Source organism: Oculina patagonica, chromosome 9 (assembly GCF_052425735.1).
Source record: "Oculina patagonica isolate OP01 chromosome 9, crgOcupat, whole genome shotgun sequence".
Lineage (NCBI taxonomy): Eukaryota > Metazoa > Cnidaria > Anthozoa > Scleractinia > Oculinidae > Oculina > Oculina patagonica.
Genome location: NC_135766.1, coordinates 7,572,936 through 7,587,331, shown reverse-complemented (window position 1 = coordinate 7,587,331; position 14,396 = coordinate 7,572,936). Strand labels below are relative to the sequence as shown.

The following is a 14,396-nucleotide window of genomic DNA, read 5'->3' as shown; positions in this document are numbered from 1 at the left end:
GCGGGTACTGTGACAAAAACAGACGAAAAGCAGAAGCCAGACACTGAAGATACAGCACACGAAAAAAACAAGATCTACCTTATTGCTGGTGCCGTTATTGTTGCGTTTGCAGTCAGCCGAGCTCTTTGAGGGTGCCCAAGGGGCACCGGAAACCCTTCGGGTTTTCCCTCTAGAGCTTAGCGCTCGCTTCGTTTTGTAACTCGCTCGATAAGAAAGATAGCAACACCGACAATCAAAAGCCAAGCATTCTTGCCGAGGAAGCTGATCACCTGGCCGGCCGTTCGAAACACAAAACTGGCGATCGAGCCAAGGAGGCCCGGCAGAATACTTGCAATTTTTTTGCCAAGTGTCTGAAGACCGTCACCAACACCTTTTGCTAAACCTTTTAAACCGTTTGAGAGAGAACTCAGAATTACGCCAATAGTCGTGCCAACGGCAAGCAAAACTGCTGTGGCGGTGAAGCCATATTTTTTGAAAATCGCTTTTACCTTTTCTCTTAATTTGTCTGTTAAAGACAATCTTTCGATCTCTTCTTCTCTTTCATTTTCTATTTCATTAATTTCTTGATTCAAGTTATCAACTCTTTCGCGAGCTTGTTGTCTTTCCGCTTGTGGCCTGTTTTCGTCGTTTGCAATATCTTCTTGTTCATGTCTCTCTTGTCGTATTTCCTCTTCCCTTTCGAGCCTTTCTGTTTCGTGTTGCTGGAATTCTTGTAAAGGTATTGTTACCCCAATCACAGGCTCGTACTCTACTTTTTTCAACCGATCTAATTCTTTCTGTAGATCAGTGCGCCTTTCAATTTGTAGTTTTGCTCTTTCTTTAGCTTTTTTTCTTTCCTCCGGGCTTTCATTGTTATCTTCTGCTGTTTTTTTGTTGTTATTGATGCCTTCTGAAAGACCTCTTATTTCATTTTCAAGAGTTAATCGACGACTTGGACCAAGGGCTTTTAAAACTTCTTTGGGAAGTCTTATATTTATCTGGTATTCTTCCTTGCCTTGAATTTTGGTTGTTAAATTATAATAAGGCTTACCTGGTTTAATTAACCCGACTTGCAGCCTTCCATTTCCATCTATTTTGTATTTAATCTTTGATTTGTCAGCTGATGGAAACTCTTTGTCAAGATAACTCGAAGCAGTGAAGGTTGTTGTCGCACTATCGTCGGGGATTTCAGGAAACATCGTTGTTGTTTCGTCCGGCCTATTCATTGTGGTTCTTCTCCCAGGTATTCCTTCACTAGGTCCGGGCGTTGATGCCCCTCCAGGTTGGAATGGGCCTGTTGTATCGCTGTCATCGTTGTCATTACGGTCGTCACGGTCGCCTGTATGTTCCAAAAGAGGATCTCTGTCACCAAAGCCACCTTCTGTCGCCATGTTATATTAAATAAATACATTTTTTAATTTAAATATACAATGGCTGTCAGCGAAAGACACCGACCAACGTTCGAAGAGAAAACACCAAACGCGCTCAAGGCAGACAGAGTGCGACATCGCATTACATTTAACCCGAATAAAGCGTCTCCAGAAGAAATTCTGAGAGTTGCTGTGCCAAAGCTTGAAGAAGGCGTCGTTCTCGTTCCAGGCTCCCTGGCTCTTGTGTTCAACTTGACGGTGAGCGGCGAGCCCAACAACTTTCTCGTAAACAACGTCACCCGGGCGCTTGTCTCAAGGATGGTGGTCAAGTTTGCTGGAGAAACGCTGCAGGATACGAACGCTTACGACGTCTACAAACTTTTCGAGGACCTTTTTCTGCCGGTAGAAAAGCGCAGCAACATGTTTCTTGAAGGTATCCAGTCCGAGGATTTATGCAAAATCCGTTCAAACGCTGGTGACAAAAAAAAATCAGGAGTTGACGCGGAAAAGAAGCTGGCAGAAGTTTATGGAAGCAAGTATCGTATCCCGCTTGATCACGAGATTTTGAGAGACCATGGCGTGTTCTATCCGCGCGCACTCGCAGACGAGCTTGTCTTCGAGATAAAACTGAACAGTCCAAATGTGGTTGTAAGAGGAACAGATCCATCAAAACTTGGGTATGAGCTAACTGACATCCAACTCGAATACGAGGCTATTTATCACAAAGAACTTGCAAGAGAAGTAGAAAGCACTTACATTAACGGCAAAAGTTTCTTTTACGAGCATGTGCATAATTACAAAACGATCACAGTAAAAAAAGCTACTGACACGATAATAAACGAAAGCATTAACGTCCCAAAGCGCTCCTTGAAGGGACTTCTACTTCTTTTTCCTGAACCCCACGCCGCAGGTGCAAGAGATACAGAATCTTTCTTTAACCCTGACATAACAAATGTAAAAATCAGCGTGAACGGCGTTCCAAATAAGGTGTACAGTCAGGGCGTTGAAGGAAGAGACATGTGGGAGGAAGTTCTCAGGTTCTTTGGCAAAAAAGCAGACCAAAAAATGTTTAATAACGCCACAAAGTTTTATGCAGAAAAAAAGTTCGGGCTTTTCATTGACCTTCGCTCCATGAGCGACAACAACATGCACGGCAGCGGGCTCCGCTTGGTGAACACAAAGGATGGCGTTAATTTAGAGATACAGAGAACAGCCACAGGATCAGGGAATGTCAAATGCTACATTTTCGCTATCGCTGATGCACAATTTTCTATTGTAAATAAAGAATTAGAAAGTGTTGAGTTTTGATATAGCTTTCGCAAAGCGAAGCATGGATCCTGCCAATATACCCTTCAACGCTCTCATTGTTGGACCAACGAACTCAGGAAAAACAAGGTACGTGGTCAATCAGCTTTGTGGCCCTTTCCGAGGCAAGTTTGACTACATCGTGCTCATCTGCCCGACTTTCGAGCACAACAAGACTTATTATCGCTTTGCTGAGGAAGATATTCGATTTTTTGTTTTCATTTGCGAGCAGCACGAGGTGGAATCTTGGTTAAGGCTTTCAAGATTTCTTTTTGAGGGTACGAACACGCTTATCATCCTCGACGACTGTGCTGCTTCGAAAGATGTAAAAGGAAGAACAGGGGAGTTGGTGAATCTTGCTTTCTCTGCTCGCCACGCAGGCTTGAGCATATGGGTGTTAACTCAAAAATTGACAAGCATAACATCCTCATTCCGCGAAAATGTTGCGGCAATCGTTTTCTTTTACACCCCCTCTGCCAAGACCACGAAGGCAATCTTTGAGGATTACGCTGGCGAACTTGCCAATGAGGATTACAAAGAAATCATTTTAAAGCTAAAAAAAAATAAGTTTTCGCATCTTGTCATTTCTCATCGCCACCCTTACGGCACAAAATTTTCTTATTGAACATATTTTTTAGAGTAATAAATGGCTGACCCGTTCGCAACTTCTCCTCCCGAGAGCGTCAAGGGCGCTGCAAGTGAACAAGAATTAGCTTCCGTAATGGAACTGCTAGGAGCTGAACCAGAAAGTACAGAAAGCGCTATGGCACTCATTCAAGGCCCTGACATTCCTGCTTTGCGTGAACAGCTTGCAATCCTTGTTTCAACAGGAAAAGCCAAAGAAGCAATCGGTGTGCAACTGACACACGAGCAGGTGAAGCGCTTGACAGATAAAGAAGTTGAAAAGTACTTAAAGAGATATGAGGCATACGTTGGATCCAAAACAACCGACAGCTTGATTGACAGCTTTATTTTTCTTGTTACTAAAGTCGTTGGTATGGCCGTAAATATCAAGGACGTCAATGATTATCAGAAGGAACTCAAAAACGACTACATCATCAGCAAAGAGCTGTCCACTTTGGCAGGCGGTCTGGCTTTGAAATGCGGCCGCTTTCTTGCCGTTGCAAATGCTGCGCTCATCACAACAAAGCACATTGATTTAAACGAAGCTACAAAGTCGCACACTTCGCTGTGCGAAACCAAAGGTGCTTCCAAAGATGCGGACACAAACACTACTGAAGATTTTTCTGAGCAATGCTAAGAAAATGCTAAGTAATTACTGAACAATGCTTAGCAATTGCTTAGCAAAAAATCTTGCTGAGCAATTTTCTATTTAAATATTATTTTTTTTTATTATAAATGGCCGAGCTCGAACCAACTCCGATCGCTCAAGAAGAACAGAAACAAGTTACTTCAACAACTCCAGCAACAAAGCCTGCCAAAAATCCAAAGCGAGTTGCTGCTGGCAAGCTTGCAGCTGAAAAAACAAAACAGGCTCGTGAAGCACAGAAAAAAGCTGCTGTCGAGGCTGCTGCAATAATTGCAAAAGAAAAGGAAAAGAAATCTGCTGCTGCAAAGCGAAATGCAACACCACCGGACGTAACGGAACCAGCTCCGCCCGAGGCTCAGCCGCAATCAAGCGGTCTCACCACAAATCAATGGATATCTTTGCTTGGTATCGGCGGTGCAATCGTTACAACTTATGTGAAACGCGAAGACATAAAAGGCTTTATAAACGAAAAAAGAAGTCCAACATTTAAAGCTCCGCCAACTCTTATAACTGATGACACACCAGTTACAGCAGAAAGTATTGGAAGGGTTGCAACGCGTTCTTCAGACACGCCTTCGACAATCCAAAATGCCATTAGACCTCGCAAACAAAGAGGAATCCGTCCGATGGATTAAAAAAATTTCTTTTGAACATTTATTTTTCATTTATTATACCGACAATGTCCCTTGGTTTTATTCTTGACAACCTTGTTAAAGGTGCAGCTATGGCTGGTATTGCATTACTTTGGTTTGAATTTTCCAAAACTTGCGTTAAAACCGCTATTCGGGTGCAAAAGGATGAGGATACAATTTTTAAAAGAGGTATAAAAAAAACAAAAGAAGTTGAATCTGGTGAAGAAGTTGCAAACTTTGCTTCGCAAAACGGTGAAGAATAAACAAAAAAATTTTTCAATTGAATATTTTTTATTATTTTATACTGAACCGCCATGTCCGACAACAAACTCGTGAAAACGCTCATGGATGCCGCCACCATTACAGGTCTCGCCGCCGGAATCGGCTGGGCTGCCAAAAAAGTTGTAAAAGAAAACTTCACATCCGACCCAAGCAGCAGTTTTATGAACTATGTAAAGTTCACAGCCGTCATGGCTGGCAGCGTTGCACTTAAACAGTATCTCGAGGACCAGAAAATTCTCCCAACCAATTAAAAAAAAATTAGAATAGTATAATAACAAAATGGCAAGCGTCGCGATTATGGCTGGCGGAGCTATCTTGAACGCTGCTGCTTTCATTGGCGGCAACTACCTTGCTCGAGCTTTGGGTGGCGGAGATGACGCCGCTTTAAAAGAAAAAGAAAGACACGACAAAGCTCTCGAGGCTTACCAGGCAGCTTACGCGAAATACTCTCGCGACCGCACGAAGCTTCTCGACTGGATCGAAACCAACAATGAGATCAAACAGCAAGCGAAACAAAACTTTACGAACACAGACTACGCTTTCAAACTCTACAACCAGGCACATCCTGACAAACAAATGATTCCTCCGAAAGAACCCAAGTTCTCTGATTTCTATCAGCCAAGTGAGCAGCAGAAACAAGGTGAACTTATGTTCGTTGGCGCTGGCGCGCTTGCACTTGGGTACGCTGCCTTTCGGTTTCTTTAAACTTTTCTTTTTTTCTTGTATACACATGGATGCAAAGATTTTTGCGGAGCAAAACTTTTCGAAGAAAATCTCGAAAGTCTACTATAGCCCCCAGGGCTACTGGAAGGGAATTGCAGCGATAAAAAAATTAGCCGAGGCGGCCAAGGTTTCCGAAGATGCTGCTAAAAAGTGGCTCGTTAAGCAGGCCCTTTGGCAGATCTACCTTCCGGCACCACGATACGTTCCTCGCCCAAAATTCGATGTTTCTTCTCCTAACGCGGTCCACCAGGCGGACCTTCTTTTTCTGCCACACGACAAACTGCCGCGAGGGCGAAAAGTTTACAAATACGCTCTGACTGTTGTTGACGTTGCCAGCCGATTCAAAGAGGCCGAGCCTTTGACCTCCAAAGATTCAACTGAGGTTGCAAAAGGTTTTCAGACAATTTACAGGCGAAGTGCACTAAAATGGCCACAGATGCTGCAAGTTGACCCTGGTCGCGAATTCATGGGAGCTGTTACCAAAGAAATGGAAAATCACAAAACCTATATTAGACGCGGGCGTGTTAACATTCACAGAGATCAAGCTATTGTTGAACGTTTTAATCAAACACTGGCAGGGCGCCTGTTTGGTTATCAGTACGGTGTCGAGATGAACCTGCCATCTGGCCAGCGGTCGACAGCGTGGGTAAAAAGGCTACCCGAAGTTGTTGCCGCTCTGAACAACGAAGTAACCAGTCTTACTGGTAAGAAACCTGCTGCTGCAATCAAAGAAAAGGCTGTTTCGTCAAAACCGTCCTCAAAATATACAAGACCTGTTGGCAAGAAAGAAAAAAACTCCCCTCTCTCGTTAATGTGCGCTTCCTCTACCAACCTGGCGAGCTGGAAGGCGGCGTAAAAAGGGCTACAGATCCGATTTGGTCATTAAAAGTCTACAGCATTGAAAGGTCTGTTACTAAACCTAATCAGCCAGTGCTTTATTACTTGCACGATGGTCCAAAGCGCGGCTTCGTGCGTGAAGAATTGCTTGTTATTCCTCCAAATACACAGTTACCACCAAGCACTTAGTGCTTGAGCCCCTTGGGCTCAGAAAAGCTCTAAAAGTTATGTTTATGTAGGCTTTGTTTCGCAAAACTTATACCCGTAAGCATTTGTATGTATCCCATCATCCGCTATCCATCGCTTTGAGTCAAAAGGCGACAGCGATTTTTTGTTTACCACTATTGAATACATCTCGTGGGCATAGCTTCTTAGCATGTGCATTTCGTGAAAGCTTTCCTTGTTTTGAAAAAGTGTATCTTTGAAGTTTTCATGATCTATCTTATTCTTTGTCACACACTCTTTTACCCCCTTTGCTTTTTTTATATTTTTTTTGTCTTCTGTCATTATTGAATACATTTTTGGCCTCAAACAAACACACTCTGAAATTAGTTTTCCTGCGCATTCGTCTTTCATTTTTCCCAACACCTTTTTGTTTTTTGTTGAAAACAGCGAATGATCTTTCGGGTAGTCGCTTGTGTCGTACTTGTCAATGTTTTCTGCCATGTCCGCGTAAACGTCTTCTGTTTCTATCTCAAGCAAAAGGCTGTCTGTGTCTGTATACAAAAGCTCGCAACGCTCCCCGTACTCTTTTTTCAGGTGGTTGTAATAAAAATCGTACATACATAACTTGCTTACGTCAAGGATGGTCATGCCTGTGTAGACCGGTTTATTAAGAAAAAGCTTACTTTTTCGCATGGCTATTCCAACCAGATCGTTTGAAAACATTACATGTCTTGAATACAATGGGCTTGCAACTAATTTTCTTATTTTCTTTGTTTCGTCGCTGCGCACTATTCTTATGTCTACACGGTTTCTCAGGTTTTCCATTGTTTTTCCAAAAACTGAGTTATTCATCAGCTTGTAAAAGTTCTTTTCAAAGTCGCTTTTCGCTTCTTTTCGGAATTCTGTGTTCATCCGGATGTACGGCTCCATCCACGCCTCTTGTTCAAACTCTAAGACCCTGTGCACTTTTTTGAGTTTCATTCCCTGTTTTAGATAAAACTGCAAGTTTCGGTAATGCACGACGTAATTGGTTTTGTCTTCAAGAGTTAAAACAAGCTTTTCGGTGTCTGGCGGGTGCAAATCAAGATTTTTTATTGTTTTGTTTTGGTAAGGCGAAAACATTTCTTTGTTTATTTTCTTTTTCTCTGGTGCTAATGGATAGCTGTTGTGGGCGTCATGCAGCTCTTTCGGGTATTCCAAGTCCACCTCTAAAATCCATCCAGCTTTTGCATACTCTTTTTTTGTCGTTATTTCTTTTTCTGTTGGCATAACCTTTTTCCATCTGAAACCACTTTTTGGGAGCGGCTTGCTCATTGCCCACCCGTAAAGGTTATTCGCATCGAGGTACGTTATGTATATTTTTGGCTGGCTCGGGTCAAATCCCTCAACATAAGGGTTGTTCGCCTTTGCATATCTCTTGCTTACCATCGAAATTCCGCCTCTTATTCCCCTTTCGACAAAAAGATGCATTTCATAGTCTGTAAGTAACTCAAGCTCCACCCCTGTCTTTTTCAAGAGTGCGTCCCAAGAAAGGCCTGGCGTCGTGTAATAATTCGCGGGATCCAACCCGTACTTCTCAAGACCGAGTTTTCGGAAGCTTTCAAAGACGTCGGCTAACAGGGTCACGTCTGTCTTAACGTACAAATCGTGGTAGTCGCCCAGGGTCTGGCAGCCAAAGGTTTTCCACACTTTTTGCGCATGTTCATACTCTTTATCTGTTATGTGCTCGTCGTTAAGTTTGCTGTAAAACTTTTCTTTTTCTGGCAAACTTGTTTCTTTAAATCTTCCCCATGAGTCCATGTATTCGTAAGGATAGATTCCCTTTTTGCAAAGAAGTTCAAAACATTCTTCGCTTTCTTCAAATTCTAAGTTATCCTTTGTTATATTTAATGACTCCTTTGGTATCTCTTCTACAAGTTTTTCAAGCTTCCCAGGTAAAAAGTTCAAGCTGTCAATAAACCTTAAACCCCCCAGTGAAAATGTGATGTATTTTTCCATGTTGTTTGCGACACATTTTACCTCTTTCTGTGCCTCTTTTGAAATCTTTGACATTGCCTGCATTAAATGGTGTTCATCATAACCCCTCAGGTTGTGAAATGCAACTGGTATTTGAACCTTTTTCGGATCTATTCGCATCATAAAGTTACAAATGTTGTGTGCGGCTCCTCGAAACTTGCCTGTTATGTGGCAATGGTCTTTTACCACATCCTTGTAGTTCGGCTGGATAAGCGGCTTGTGGCACGCTAAGCAGTTTTTTTGGTTTTTCGCTGCTAATTTGTGTGTTTCTTTTTCAAGCTTTTTTAGCTTATAGTGGGTTTCGGTATCCAGGTTTTTTTCCTCTTTTTCCTTTCTGTAATAACATTTTTTGTGCATCTGCCCAAAGTAATTAAGCTCCTTTTTGTTTCCAATCCAAACTGGCAAAGAGTCCAAAAAGTTTTGTTTCATTAGCGTTTCTTCGCAAATGTGGCAATTGGTTGCATTTTTGAAGTTTACCCAGTCTTTTGCCGTCATCACAAGAGGTTTTGGCTTTGACAATTCATATCTTATTTTTCTTTCTTCACTTAAAAGACAGTTCAAAAATACTTCAACGGCGTTTTGTCCTCTGTACACAAATGTTTTTTCGTGTTCACCATCACTCCTTACAACTGTGTAAGCAAATCCGCATGCCTCGTGCTGTTCTGTTTTGTCTGTGTAACTCGGCTTCATGTCTTTCACTTCTTCACCAAGGTCTTTTCTTTTCTGGCGCTCCTCGGCCGTTTCGCGTTTACATCCTTGCATCTTTCTTAACAATGCCTCAAAGTCGGCGTAAATTACAAAAGGCGCTTTCATTTGTTTGTGGTAGTTTTTAAAAGAAATAGTGTTTTTCCCCTCTTCCGGCATTTCGATTCTTGTTGGCCTGCCGTTAACTCCATTGCAATATTTTTCGTGCTTTTCGAGCAAGTCTGCTCTTGTAAAACCGGTCAAGCACATCATGCAAAAGTGTTTTTTGTTGTGTGATTTAGTCTGATCGTAAAGCAGAGCGCATACTCTTTTTACAAAACAGTAGTGCTGAATTAATCCTGACTCAATTAACATAAGGTTTATACGGGAAATGCTATTTTCTTTTTTGCTTGTTCTGAGAGGTATCACACAGTCGTCTTCCCATCCAAACACATTTATTGCAAGGTTGTTGTTTTGCGCCTCAAGCCTGTCAATCTGCTTTAGAGGCGTTGGAAAATCGATTCCATTGTAGTTTATTCCGTCGTCAACTGGGTATCTGCTTGTTCTTTGCGGATTTTTCCCATCTCTTGGCGGAAATAATGCAGCTCTCAAAGCCCATTTCAAACATTCGTTATCCCTGTTTTGCACGTTAATAACTGCTTTTTTGTTTGCCAATTTTGGTGGTAAAGGCAGATAACTCCCCCCTCTCAATGGCTGATAACGCGCGACATTGATATACGCCATTTCTATTCTTTCAATTTTCCACCCCGAGCCCTTCTCTGACCAAGCCTCAATTTCTCCCTTTGCTTTTTCGATAAATCTGACAAACTCTTTTTTCGATTTCTTCTTTGGTGTTTTTTGAAAACACGTCCGGTTCTCTTTCACTGAAATAGTGGTTCATGTGTTGCGTAACTCCGTCTCTTTGTATCGAAAATTTAACTTCAAGTCCAAAGCTTGCTTTTAAGCTTCGTAAGTCATCAATTTCGCTTTCCAAAAGATCATAAAACTTTTTTTTGTGTTTTTTTGCAAAAATTAAAAGATCTTTGTTGTTTGTGTCAGTTTCGGGTATGTCCATTTTCCATACTCTAAGCCATTCGTTAAAATCGGTGTGGGCGAGTGAAAAAGACAAATTTCTTTGGGGGTTTCTTTGAAATTCACGGAGGTTTTCCTCCATCTTAGCTTGCAAAACTTCTGACGAATATCTTGCGGCAGCCATCTGTTGCATATACTAAAGAAAAATATTTGTTCAATTGAAAAATAAATATAGCACACAGGTGGCGCTCTCTGTTGCTGCGGGCCGTTAGAGGTGCCGCCAACGCCTTTTTTGCAACTCGTTTCGCGAGAGGGGTAAGAAAGGCGTCTTGCGTTCCGCACACACATGTAAATTAGGAGTTGTGGACACAAATTGTGACAAGGAGCGAGGCGAGCCAGGGCGAGCCGAGCGAGTTGTCACAATTTGTGCCACAACTCCTAATTTACATGTGTGTCACTGGATGAGTAAAAACGATAAAGGCAAGCTCCCTTCACTTAACTTAATTTGGAGAGAAAGACATATGCTATTTCTATAAAGAGAAATATTTATGTGTTACTTGAACTCTTGAAAGCCAAACTGCAGCGGGACGTAGTTTATGTCTCCTTTACATAAAATCGACAGTAGGTGTAAAATGGGAATTTAAGTTACTACTGAATATGAAGTTCTTCTTTTCATTCTGCACTCGTGCATAAATTCGGCAAATTCAACATACACTAGGACCTTCTCCAAATTAAAGTAAACTCCAAACCCACCTCTCCTTAAGTGTTACACTATTCTCACCCTTCCGCAATCAGGAAACGAAACACTATTTCTTTTTGAAATAGCTGCTTGTTGAGTCTAATGCTTGCGTGCGCTTTGCGCATGCGCATTAGACTCTTTGTTATATGAAAAAAGCTGTTAGCAATCCCAAGGGAATGGTTCGGGATCGATAATCGTTCGCTGTAATGTAGAAAACAATGATCAGCTGCAAGAACGGACTCCGTACGGACACGCACGATTAGTTTCAATTAAAAACAGCCAATCAGCGACACGTGTTCCCACGCATAATTAAAAGTTCTTTCTCAAGTCACGATTATTCAACACTTGAACAGGACGAAATAATTTTCCAGTTAAGACATTTGTAAGCTTTTTGTGAAAATAATTCTTCGTTTTCAGTTCAGTTAAGCACTTGTGTTTTCGTCTTGCTTAAAAAGCAAGACGTCTTTGAGAAAAAATATTTCGACGGCGACTCGCGTTTATTTACACAATGCGACCAAATATTTATTTTGTTTTAAAAAATAGAAAACTTTACCTCGGTTTTTGTATTTAAGTCATTCGAATTTTGACCAATTTTTTCTTTACAGTGCAAACAAAAACCTTCAAAAATAAAAGATGTACATGGATAAATGTAAATCAAGTTACGCGACTAAATCAAAATGCGTTTGTTTGGCCGCCTTGCAGTATTACACCGGTCCCGGCCTTTGCCATACACTGAAATCGAATTTCATGCTTTTACGACTCTCAGAGATCTTAAGTTCTTCTTACAGCTAGAAAAATCATAAAATGGTTACATTGATATGGAAGTAATGATTCGCGAAATTTGTACATCATGATAAACAGTCTTCGCTCCTGTGTATGGTAGCTCGATAATAATTGCCTAGTTTCCAGCGTTCAAAAGGTTATCATTATATTGACGTGAGCATTTACACCCGTTTTTAGGAAAATCTGTCACTAAGTGCTTACTGTACAATGGAGTAACAGTCACTATTTCAAGTGCTTTTATTGCAAAATCTGTTTCAAGAGTCATCATCAAAATGGTGAAAAATCTGAAAGAAAACGATGTCAAGTTCTTCAACCCTTGTTGTAATGAACATGCTTTTTGTAAATCGTCACGCAATCTTGTCCAAATGTTTAATCGTTTCTGCTTTTACGGACAATACGGAAGAAGTAACATCAACTCCTGTTCATACTTTAAATTTTGTGAAGCATATAACATTTATGACTGTTTCGTTTTCATCCATAATCATCCACGATGCCCCTAGCTTGCTATAAGCATTTTAAATTAAACTCCCGAACACAAACCTCTAACCAATTTTAACCGGCTTAGTACGAAAACCGCGCAATCTGTATCACTATGCCATACGGCATTAGACTCATGTCACCCTTGGTGACCTACTTTTTACATTTCTATCAGGGAACATACTTTCGCAGGTCGTGCCAGTATATTGAGTTGGGCAAACACAGTGATATCTTCCAGCCAAATCCCTTGAAAGCACCCCTTCATTTTGGCAAGGATTTTCTATGAAGTGAAACAAAACATATACATTATTAATATGCCAGAAAATAGCTAGTTGAAAAATAACAAAAAATAAAAGTAAACTTGGTTTGTGAAGATCAGGGACTTGATAAAACAAACAGAGACAATGGTGTAGGTGAATAGATGAATAGTCCTCAAAAGCAGCTTTGGTGAAAATTCTTGTCGCCCAAACAAATTTTGCGAGATTCTTTCCAATAAAAAAACGTTTTAAGCCAACTATTACGTTTAGACAGCTTTAAAAACGTCCTTTATCTAAGGCCCATAGCTACATCAGAAATGCTACTTTTAATTTTTTTAGCGTAAATTTTCGCTTACCCACGCCTTAATAAATAATACAACTAAGCCTCCGCCGAGTCGTGGCTACAGGGTCCTCTGTGTAAGCCTCCGGGATTCAGCTACTTAAGAGGTTTTTTTTTTAATCTTAGCATTGTTTCTTTGTTCCGATTTAGTTATTTCAAAGGCTGCTAATACCGTCACTGTTTATTTCCAAGTGATAAAAAGCAGGATAAAAAAACAAATTTACAAATAAACTTGAGCAAATAATCATAACCGTTAACACAAAAAACAAAGCAGTCAAACTCACTGTCGTGAATGTGCACGTGTAGAACATTTTCAGCAGTCTCCTCTTTGACTGGAACAGCAACTGGATAATCCTTGAGATGCTCGATGTGAATCGGAACCGGCATCTCAAATATATCCTTTCGTACGCCCTTTATCGGATCCTTCCCTTTAGTCTTCTTTTGTAGGTGCAATGACCTTGCAAGAGTGAATTTCTTTTGAGAGCCATCTCTGACCTTTTCACTGGCTTGTTTACGAAGCGCCTTGCCGTATGTTAATCCGCCATGGGCCAAACAGTGCAAATATAGCATGGAAATCCACTGGACCAAGGTTAGGTGTTTGAGCGTAAAACGCATGTTGGTCGCTTTTTTAGTGAAAAACGCCTAAGGTATAAACATCTGATTGTTGTTTAAATGGAAGGTGCTAATTGAATGTCGTTTGTAGTCATTTTTAATTCATGTTATTGTTTTAGGTCAAAACACTCACGGATCGACAATAAAGTGACCTGTTAGAAAAACAATAAGAAACAAGCCAAGACAAGTAAGCTTTATTTCTCAAGTCAGCCCTATTTTAATAATTTTTCCTTCCCTTCCTTTTCTTTTTATTCATTTTTTTTTCTTTTATTTAATTTTCCCCTAGCAAAACTGCTTATTAACAATAACTGGTCAAGCCCAGATTTCTGAAAACGAACGTTAATTTGCAAGGATAACCGTAGCAAAATAGATCCTCCAACTGTAGAGGACCTAATAAGCAGTAACTAAAAAACAACCTAAGAAAAAACGCAAGGCTTTAACGATATGTCAGTATATCTCAATTTCAACATTTCGGAAGGCACGGCCTTCTTTCCTCAGGATCTTCTTTAAGATCTTTTTCGGGGTCCCTGTAAAACCTTCAAGAGGAAGGCCATGCCTTTCGAAATATTGGAATTTAAATATACTCCTATACCGTTTAATTAGCCTTGCGTTGTATGTTAGACCAGAATTTCTGGGATTTTTTTTCAACTTTTTTCAATCTTTAATTGGCGGCGTTTTAACATAGCACAACTACTTCAACTTAACATGTTCAAAAAATTAATGTCATTTTCTAAAGAGTAGGTTCGAAAATTTTCCACGCTGCAACTTATTGTGAAATTTCCCAAAAATGTATACATTTCCTTGATTTCTAAAATTGAATCTCTGTAAATGTGCACACTTACATAGATTTGGTAAACATAAAAAAAAATAAGTCTGTAAATGTCAGCATATTT

The 14,396-nt window shown here is 40.6% G+C and overlaps 1 protein-coding gene across 1 annotated transcript in view; it reads right to left on the bottom strand.

Annotated features, from left to right (window-relative positions):
* Positions 1 to 13,722, bottom strand: part of LOC144665585 (uncharacterized) — a 37,806-nt gene extending 24,084 nt beyond the window's left edge. The window contains exons 1-2 of the mRNA XM_078526841.1: positions 13,176 to 13,722; positions 12,479 to 12,574 (exon numbers count right to left, since the gene is read on the bottom strand). Coding sequence (XP_078382967.1) covers positions 12,479 to 12,574; positions 13,176 to 13,506 — 427 coding nt within the window. The 5' untranslated portion in view covers positions 13,507 to 13,722. The remainder of the gene's footprint in view (positions 1 to 12,478; positions 12,575 to 13,175) is intronic.
* Between the last annotated feature and the right edge of the window lie 674 nt (positions 13,723 to 14,396).